Source organism: Phaseolus vulgaris, unplaced genomic scaffold (assembly GCF_000499845.2).
Source record: "Phaseolus vulgaris cultivar G19833 unplaced genomic scaffold, P. vulgaris v2.0 scaffold_15, whole genome shotgun sequence".
Lineage (NCBI taxonomy): Eukaryota > Viridiplantae > Streptophyta > Magnoliopsida > Fabales > Fabaceae > Phaseolus > Phaseolus vulgaris.
In genome coordinates, this window is record NW_027174084.1 from 336,582 (window position 1) to 347,070 (window position 10,489).

A 10,489-nucleotide genomic window follows, 5' to 3' on the forward strand; every position below is an offset into this window, starting at 1 on the left:
ACAATAACAAATATAAACACAATAATTAAAAAATAAAAACAAATTAAAATATTCACATGTCATTGATCAAAGGTGGTTGCAATTTGATCACTACTTGGTGACAGGTTTGACAGCTGCTTCTAGTCCATCTGCATGTGTTCCTGAGTACATGTCTTGGTTCAGGACGGTGTCACACCCATACATTCGCAGAGGTGAGCTTGGAGATCGACCCAGTGTTGTACCACGTCGTCGCCTTCGTAGTCCAAATGCTGAGCAGGCAGGTCTCTCGTCTCAAGATGAGCGTGCACATTCGGTAAGTTTTTTTTTTATTGTTATGTGATTAAACAATATATTTGAGAAGTTTAATTTATTTTGAATTTGGTGCAGGGTATATTTAGGCGCATTGTTAGTATTCTCCAACGCATGATAGATTGTCGTCAGGTCACTGAAGGCACTGACGCATATGAGAGTACAGAGGCAGCACTGCATTTAGCCCAAAGCGTGACAGATGACGGGGCGGTGTACACTAGACGATCACGTAATGTTCGTGGACGTCGTTGATATTTTGTTTTATTACATGATTGTAATAATAATAACTTTGTATGTGTACAATATGGTTTAATTAATTTATGTTGTAGTGTTTGCTATTTTATTTTTATCTGACATAAACACCAATTCATTATAAACACCATAATCCTTTTCAACTAATTCATGTTGATGCACAGAATTCATTAATTCTTCCATATATATCATTTCTACTTCATCCGATCTTTTTGTAATCAATCCAACCTCCATGTCCATACTTACACCTTCATTCATAAAACATAAATTTCTATTTTATTCTAATTTTCATAAATTCAAACAAGTATGCAAAATAAAAACAACATTCAATTACCCTTCCGGATAGTGTAATCCATAAGTAAAATAGTACCTTCCAGATTAGATAATCCGTAATGCATTTCACAACTTCAAAGTGACTTCCGGATTATTTAATCCATAAGTCAAATTAAAACAGCAAATTGCATTCCGGATTACATAATCCGTAAGTCATATTTAAAGTTCTAAAATGACTTCCGGATTACGTAATCCATAGTTCATTTTAATGTACCGGATTATACAATCCGGAAAAGTGAATATCTTTGTTTCGGATCCGGTTTACCCCAGCTTTAACTAATCCGGAACAATTTAATATTGTCTTACGGATTATGAAAACATTCCGGATTATAGGGGTGGATTCATTGCACGGATTATACAATCCGGTGTTCTAGCGGATTAACCCAATTCGGAGAAATGTGTTTAAAGCACGAAAGACTTACCTGAACGGAAGAGCGCAGGGAAGACCACCCACCACAGCAACAGCACCACCTCCACGGTTACCACCACCACCTCCACAGTTACCACCACAAGCACCAAGACCAAACACCTTCGTTCTTCGTTTTCATTATGAGTAGAAAGTAAAAAAAAAAATTCTATTTTTATCTTTTTTTACTGAAGGACAAATTTGGAATTTTAAAAGTATATGGGGGTGGCTGAAGAAGGGATGGAGGTGCAGGAAGAAGCACTCCTATTTCCAAACCCCCTCTTGGGCCTAAGTCTATCTTAGGCCTTTGAGAATTTCTGGAAGGGCTTCCATTGAGTGAAGCCCTATAATTATTAGATAAAAAGGTTTATTAATTTGTGGATTTGTTAAAATAATTTTGAAACAAGAAATTTCATTATATTAAAGTTTATAAGTTTGTTGATAAAGTTAATGACAAGAAGATTTATTTATTTATTTGTAGTGGTTTTTTAAATGTTAAAAAACATTATTACCAAACTTATAAAAGATTTAATATTATTGAATGTAAAACCTCTAAATTAATGTTATATTATGAAATATTAAATTTTATAAGTTTGACTTTTCATGATATTAAATTTTATCTGTGTTTGTTTAAATATTAAAAAACTTTATTACCAAACGTATAAAAAATTTAATATTATTGAAATGTAAAACCTCTAAATTTAACATTATATTATAGCTCTTCATATCATTAAATTTTAGAAGTTTGACTTTTCATAATATTAAATTATGTAAGTTTAATATAGTTTTATGAGAGTCTCCATATAATACCTTTAGTACAGTAGGTATTGTAACCTGAGGACAATTTCACTCTATAATCTTCTACTGTAAAATTAAAATTATATTTGTGAGAAAAAAGTTAAGATTACATTGTAACTATTATGCAAAAAGTATATAACATGTTTTTCTGTTTATTAATGTTTCATTATGAAATATTTAATTATACTTTTATAAAAAATGTTTTGTAACTTTATAATAGTAAAAATGGAAAAATTAATCCAAACTCAATAACAAAATATTTGATTTACTTCAAAATTTATATTAAATAAAAATTAAATCACAGCAAATAATATCTAATAAATAGAATCAAACAAAATTTATTTATAAAACGAATAAGTTTACATTTTTAAACAAAGTCCACATCGAGTGTGATATTGTGTGAACAAATGTATGATCATAATATAATATCAAATGTTATGGAGTTAATTATCACGGAGTCATGTGATAAACACATAGCAAATTATTCTTTCACCTTTTACTAAAGAATACCGTGTGTTTGTCATCTTAAGTGACATACGCTTGTTTTTTAATGAGTTCCTCTTGAAGAACTTTGTATTTATAGTTAAATTTTTTATGTGAAATTTAGGTGTGTTAGTGAGGAGGTTTTAGTGCATGTAAATTTGAGTCTATTTTTTTACAAAAAAAATTGGCATTTTCCTCTTTGAATTGTTAGTAGAAAATATGATATTAATCTAACAATTATGTTTTTAATTAATAATTGTTTGTTAATATGATAAAAACAGTATTCATATTGAAGATTTTTATATGTTTAATAATTAAGCATAAGATGATATTTTGATATTGGAGGTTTGGTTTGATTTTTTTTTTTAATTTGAATGAATACATGTGTGGATAATCAAATATTTGCTTTTTTTAACTATTGATGAATTTTTTTCTTCTGATATTTTTATTTTGCAATGTTCTTATAAATAACATTGTGGCTGGAAATTTGTGGGATAATTTGAGTGAGCTATTATGAAAATTGGTAAAAAAAATTATTTTATATATAGGTAAGTCGTGTTATGTTAACTTCTCCACACTAAAATCATACAAAACTGAAATTATGTGAAAAGAACACGATTTTAATTACACATTGAAGACGATTTTAATTACACATTGAAGTTGTGTGAAGTTAAAATAATTTTAATTAATATTTAATTAGAGTTCCACTACTTAAACTTTGTCTCATGAAAATTTCTAAAGTGGTGAATTAAATCCAGAAAACAAGTTGATAATAATATTATAAATATTATAAAGAGTCATTGAAGTCGCTAGGACCCTCTAAGTTTGAGCATAGGAAGCACTGTAAGTTCTAAGATCACAAGGTCTATTGGGAACTCCATAATAGCTCTCAATCTGCCTCATTTGCCCATTTGCCTAACACCTTGATCTTTGAATCTCCTCCATGGAAACTTGGGCAAGAAGGATCAAGAACAACAATGAAAAAGCCAAAGGGGTGGTTCGGTTCACTCTCTTCAACTCTCAACCTTTTCTTTATTTTATTAGAATTGAAAGATTATGAAAATACAAGGACAATGGTGGCGTGGGGTCCAACAACAAACATTGTAAGTAGTTTTGTGTATGGTTTGATTTAAGTTTGATAAAGTTTCTCAATATTTGAAATATCGAATAATAGTTATAATAAGTATCATTGTAAGTAGTTTTGTGTAAAAAGAAACTTGTATTTTGAAAGAATAAGCCTTATTAAAATCTTACTTGAAAAAAAAAAAAAATCCTTCTTAGGGATAAAAAAATGAACTAAGAAAAAAAAATACTTCATCTATCAAAGGATATGGATACAAAGCTTCTAGAAGGAAGCTAATATCAATTATGTTATTTTGTCTTTTTTTATTCCTAGTTGTTTCTTTTTGTACTATGTCTAACCTTTATTGGTTCTTTATTTTACATTTTCTCTCTTTATCTATACCTAAAATGGGTGTACTACTTGTACATATTCAAGACCCTTTATGTTGGAGATCCCACATCGACTAGATATTAGAGTCTTTCATTGTATATAAATGAGTGCAAACCTTAAACTTAAAATTCACCTGCATAATATGGTATTGTAGTCATTTTGAGCCTATCCTACTCATATCCTTTGCCTCCCCTTTTCTCTTTTTCTCATCTCTCTTCTTTTTATCCTTTTCTCTTTTTCTCATCTCTCTTCTTTTTATTTAATATTAGAGTTGTGATTGCTACATTTACCCATGAGCTGGAATTGTTGATCCCTCACAAGATCTTTGTCACCTTACCATGTTAGTTTATTTGATAATCCTTTCTTTCTCATTGTCCCTATTATTCTTGAGGAACTAAATTATCATCATCGATCTTGTTCATTTTAAATGAGCCTCATTTCAAAGAACAAGATAGGTTTCATCGATGAAAGCATAGAAGCTCCCACTTATACCACTTATTGTTTTCAGCATCACAGAGAGCCAATGTGTTGGTTATTTCCTTAATGCTCAAGTTTGTTTATACATCCATCACACAAAGCATCCTCTGTATGAATAATGCCTTATACATATGGAATGATTTAAAGGAGAGATTCTCACAAGGAGACATGATTCTTATTTCTAATAAGAATCAAAGTCAGAAGTGCAGTCAAAAGTGATTATTGCCACTAGGGTCTTGTTGAGGTTGGGTCTCTTGCTCATGTTTGAATTTTGCGGTTTTGTGGTGAGGGACTTAGCCTCGTCTTTGAGATCCATCGTGAGATTCTCTTCCTCAACCTCAGCCAATGGCCCCATCCTCTCCCTCAGCCAATGGCCCCATCCTCTCCCTCAACCCTTATAGGCATGTTGAGTTGGAGGATTGGATTGTGATTGTTGCACAAATCAGTTGAGGGCTTCTGATCATACCAATTCCTCAATCAAGTCTCGAACTTTGAAGCATTCCTCGGTAGTGCGGCCCTCGTTCTGGTGGTTATGTTCTTGCTCTCTATGGTATTGCTCTTGTGTCACTCGATGTTGTTCTTATTCCACTTGGTGTTGTTTCTTCAAAGATTCTATGTCTTGGTTAAGTTTGTCCTCTATGTCTCAAAGAAATAAATTAAAAATAAGTTACAACATAAATTTGATAATAGAATCTAAATCTATTTAGAATAATTTATCTACACAAATTTAATTAATAAATATGTTTAAAATTAGTTAAAAAACTAAAAGTATTTAACATATATTTTATCTATAAAACAAAATTAAAAGTATCATGTAAAATTTTCATTTATTTTTAATTTATAAAAAATCTCCAAAACTTATAATTAAAGAAAATAACTTCTCAACTTTCACTTACTTACATCTCTTAAACAACTTTTCAGCTGCAACTAATTTATCACTTAGTTGTATCAAACATGGCATCACTTAATGTATACTTAACTATGTCTTGGCTAAAACAAAACACACTTGTCTTCGAATTTGGGTGTGTGACATAATTTAGTGAAACATTTTCCATTGTGAAGGCAACGTCACTTTCTTAGTAATTGAATTTTATTTATAAGAGCCACATAAAATAAAAGTAGTTACAACGATCACAAACCACAAATTGTTGGGACCTTCACCACAACCCTGTGGATTACAGCCAACTCTTAAATGCTTATCTCTCCCCTTTTCTTCCTCACCACAATAATATAAATTCTCCTCAACTTTTTCTTTTACACTTTTTTTCTTAACACCAACTTAAGGTGATTCTTTTAAAAATTTCATGTTATTAGATATTAGAATGAAATTGATGTAAAATAGAGTTTTTTTTATCATTTTTTCGCATGTACCTGCAGTTGCATTCAAGTAATATCCTTTGATTTTACCTGTTTTAGTTGTGCTTTATAAATCGCTTCAGCACAAAATAAAAAACCATCTCTCCAACACATAAATGGTTGGGAATTCACATTTTCATCATCTTTGGTAAAATCAAGTCCTCCACCAAGACATTCATAAACTGTTTATAAGTCAATTTTATAAAATCCAATTAAATTTAAAATTTACTTTTTAATATAATATTAAAATTATTTTAAATTTATTATAATAAGAGTTTATTATCTTTATAAACCATTATCATCATCTTCACGAACGAACTTTTCTTAATAGATTCAGGTTATTTTTTACATAGTATTTTCTTTTTTTATTAACATTATATATAACTTTTATGTTATCCAGTATTAATATTGGTTCGTGATTTTGATATTTAGAGAAGGAGATAAAAAAAAATGAAGGTAAAATAACTCCAAATTAATTCATTTAATAAAAGATGAATGCGACGCTTCTGAAATAATAATAAAAAGACGAATAAAAATACGCAATAGTACATTTTTATTTCAGTGATGGCCAAATCATATATATTTTAAACTATAGTGTCCATTATTTACGTTGACTTTGCAGTTTTGACATTTAATAGCCTTTTTTACCTGTTATAATAATATAGTATACTCTAAATAGATAGTTCATTTGAATTAGTCAAAGTACATAAAAATTATTCGGATACTACATTAGCATAATGTTTAAAAATCTAAATCCTTTTTTGCATATATATTTTTTATAATCCCTTTTCTTTAAAAAAAAAATGCTTTTATCTGATGGGAGCATAAAACTGGCGTTTCATTTATGCTGATTATTGTAAGCATTATATATATCTAAGAAAATGTAACAATTTTACCGGCAGAGATTGATTTATGTCATGTTAAATATTAGATTAAAAATTCCGACAATATAAATTAATTTAAATATTAAATATTTAAAAAAAAACTTAATACACATAAAGATTTATATTTTATATACCCAATACATAAAAGTAATAATAATTTATATTTGATATTAAAAAAACTGGACTCGTTATTTATGCAATTTGTAAGAACTAGAGTCATGTCTGAAACTTTAAGTGCTACTAAAAATTAATTGAAGCCTAAGATTTTGGTGAGTGTTATATTCAATTTACTTAAACTTTTTAATTAAAAGAATTAGTGTTTAAAAATAGTTTATTAAAAAAAAAAGATGAGAGGCAAGGAAAATGCCCTAAAGCATATTCCGTTTGTCCGCATTATAAAGTGATAAGGGTGTGTGGACAGTCACTTTGTGGTGTGCATCGTAGAACAAGGGTTTCTCTCTGTTGTTTCACTTTCTCGTAGAAATCGAAATCAAAACAAACAAAATTATGGGCAGAAAATTCTTCGTCGGTGGAAACTGGAAATGCGTATGTTTCAATCGCCTCTTCACTTTCTTCATCGTTTACCTTTTTTTTTTTGCATGTGTGATTTTGTTTTGATCTTGACAAACGAAATCGTGGTAGTTCTACACGATCAACTTCGAAAGTTGGTCTAATTTAGAAAGGCTGGGCTCTGAAATTACGAGATCGGAAAGTTTTGATTTTGTCTGTGAATCATTTCATGGGTGTTATTCTTTTTTTTTTCCGATCTAGCCAGTATGTAGTAGTGGTGACACTCTTCGCACTAAGATCCTTACTCTCTTTGGGGATTTGTAAAAGAAACATGCACTTTAACATTATGTGATGATCTTAAGAGTATTTGTGTGTGTGAATGCTTTATTTGTAATCTGATGATGGCATTTCTAATTGCTTTGTATACCTTTTTTTATTTTTCGTGGATCTTTCTTGGCAATGCCGTGGGGAAAACTAATTATTGAATCAACGTTTTTTGAAATCTTTAGTGATTAATCGGCGTAACTGATGCTTTGGATTGATTTTGTTGCAGAATGGAACCACTGAGGAGGTGAAGAAGATTGTTACTACTCTGAATGAAGCTAAAGTCCCTGGAGAAGATGTTGTGGGTGAGTCTTGGCTAACTTCTTATGGGATTGTCTCTTTTTCTGCCGAACATTTCATACTTAACACACTCTTGTCAATGATCTATCTTGCTTAAGTTAATTTCACTTTTAGTATGGATCATTTTTTTATATTAAGGATTATTATAATCACAGAACTACTTACTTCTCTAAAGGTTCTAATTCTGTCTCTTTTAATTCAGAACCACTTTTTTATGTAGCGATGAAGCGGGTTGTTATAACGATACCTAAATTGTTTATTTAGATGTTGTTTCTTATACTTGTCAGTTGTAGAGTACGCAATTGCATCATAATTTTTTTTTTTACCAAAGATATCAATCTCCTGACTCCCTTGAACCTATTACAATTCTTCACTGGCTTCATATATCCATTGTTGGTGTCTCCAATTATTTCTTTTGCATATAACATCATCCAATTTTTATTGCTTGATGATGATCTTTTGGCATGTGCTAATAAATCTGTTTCTCTTTTACAGAAGTTGTTGTGAGTCCACCTTTTGTGTTCATTCCTACTGTAAAAACTTTACTGCGCCCTGATTTCCATGTCGCGGCACAGAACTGTTGGGTTCGCAAAGGTGGTGCTTATACTGGAGAAGTTAGGTATGTTACCTCTTTTTTCTTCAATATTTTTCATTTGGTCATGTGCTCTGCGTTTAGTTATTTTGGGCTAATGGCCTAGTTATCTTCATTTGCTTCAGTTGAATTGAACCATGAAATAGAACTGTCTACTCCTCCCCCTTGTGTTAGTGATTTATAAACAGTGAGGCACACATTCTCAAATCTTTTACCCACCTTTTAATGGTTGTACATTTTGTATTTTGCATTAACAGTGCTGAAATGCTTGTTAATTTGGGAGTTCCTTGGGTTATCATTGGTCACTCTGAACGGAGGCAGATCTTACAAGAAACAAATGAGGTACAAAGCGTTCTGTTGTCTCTTATTTACATTCTTTTTATTACAAGTTATTTTTGGAGTTTAATATCATACATTATAACATTACTACGTGCTTGACTGTCTATCAGTTTGTGGGAGATAAAGTTGCATATGCACTTTCACAAGGTCTGAAAGTTATTGCTTGCATTGGAGAGACTCTTGAACAGCGTGAAGCTGGTACAACAGCAGCTGTTGTTGCCGAGCAAACAAAAGCAATTGCAGGTACCTTTTTCCCTCCACATATACAGCTTTAATTTTCCGCATACTCATTAAGTTGTTTTTTTTATTTCTTGTTACAGAACTGTTCTAGTTGCTTTAACATATTATCATTATTCATCACTTACTATTGTTAGCAATCTATATTTTAGTTGACCTTAATTTTATTTGCAGCTAAAGTATCAAACTGGGACAATGTTGTTTTGGCCTACGAGCCAGTTTGGGCCATCGGAACAGGAAAGGTTGCAACTCCTGCTCAGGCTCAAGAGGTATGCTAGCCTATGTTTTGTTAATACCATTGTTTTAGTGAAAACTTGCTTGTCACTGTACTGATTATTTGTTTTATAAATTTTATTATTCTTTAATATTCTAGATTGTGTGACTTTGTCTGATATCTTTTTGTTCTTAGATCTTTTGCCAATTTAGACATTTGGTACCTCATCAATTCTTCCATCTAATTACCCCCTATCTTGTTAATAGTTGTAGATTGTATTATGTTGATGATGTATGTTGGGTGTTTGGCCTTAGGTTCATGTTGATTTGAGGAAATGGGTTCATGATAATGTGAGTGCCGAAGTTGCTGCATCTGTAAGAATTATCTATGGAGGTAATCTTGCATGCATTTTACCCCCCCTCTATTGTATAATATGTAGTTTACTTGTAGTTGAATATCAAAAAAATAAAGTGAGTTACTGATCTAATGAACGTTATTCATTAACTACAGGTTCTGTAAATGGAGGAAACTGCAAAGAATTGGCAGGACAGGCCGATGTTGATGGATTTTTGGTTGGTGGTGCCTCCCTCAAGGTAATTCTTTTTACCCATTGTTTTTATTGTGATTGGTTTAAATTACTTTGCATTTAAGCAACTAACTTTTGTTCTTGTCTGTAATTAGGCGGAGTTCGTGGACATCATAAACTCTGCCACCGTGAAGAAGAATTGAAATTCGTAGTTAGGAACTGATATGCTGCTTTTCAAGCTGCTTCGGAAATCACTGTTTGAGTTTTGGTTCTGTGCTTTGTGGCAATTGCTTTGAACTTTGCGTTTATTACTGCCGAATAAACACGCTTTCTGTGATCTCATCCACAGGCGATCGATCCATTGGATTTTGGTTAAATTTCTTAATGCAAATAGTGTTACTACCATAACATTTGGTGGGTAAATAATGTTGAACACTAGTTAACTGTAGTCAATTTGGTTACAAATAATGATGCACGTGTCACCGTAGTTAAGTGTCCATTCTAATTGACCCAGTGATTGGATGAACAAATTAACAGGTTAGAACTGGTATAAAAATGGTAGAACCAGCAAGAACTGTCAGATTTCTAGTTTGCATCGTTCAACATCATTCTCGTTCTGGACCTCATATACCTTGTTTCTCTGACGATCTGTTATTATATGTTTGTCTCTGGTAAATGTCAATGGTGATCTGTGTCGAATGCTTGTGTTTGTGGTAT

At 31.3% G+C, this 10,489-nt stretch overlaps 1 protein-coding gene, 1 long non-coding RNA gene and 1 other non-coding gene across 3 annotated transcripts; all 3 read left to right on the forward strand.

Annotated features, from left to right (window-relative positions):
- The first annotated feature begins 125 nt into the window (after positions 1–125).
- LOC137817085 (uncharacterized) lies at positions 126–626 on the forward strand. Its single transcript, XR_011081917.1, has 2 exons — positions 126–292; positions 367–626. It is a non-coding gene; the product is annotated as an uncharacterized lncRNA (long non-coding RNA).
- A 1,907-nt stretch (positions 627–2,533) lies between these two features.
- Positions 2,534–2,650, forward strand: LOC137817092 (U5 spliceosomal RNA). The gene has a single exon (XR_011081918.1). It is a non-coding gene; the product is annotated as a U5 spliceosomal RNA (small nuclear RNA).
- Positions 2,651–7,086: 4,436 nt separating this feature from the next.
- LOC137816990 (triosephosphate isomerase, cytosolic) lies at positions 7,087–10,240 on the forward strand. The gene is made up of 9 exons (XM_068620181.1): positions 7,087–7,276; positions 7,794–7,869; positions 8,360–8,483; positions 8,714–8,798; positions 8,906–9,038; positions 9,207–9,301; positions 9,561–9,639; positions 9,757–9,839; positions 9,928–10,240. The coding sequence occupies exons 1-9, from the start codon at positions 7,238–7,240 to the stop codon at positions 9,973–9,975; spliced, it is 762 nt and encodes a 253-aa protein (XP_068476282.1). The 5' UTR covers positions 7,087–7,237; the 3' UTR covers positions 9,976–10,240.
- The last annotated feature ends 249 nt before the right edge of the window (positions 10,241–10,489 follow it).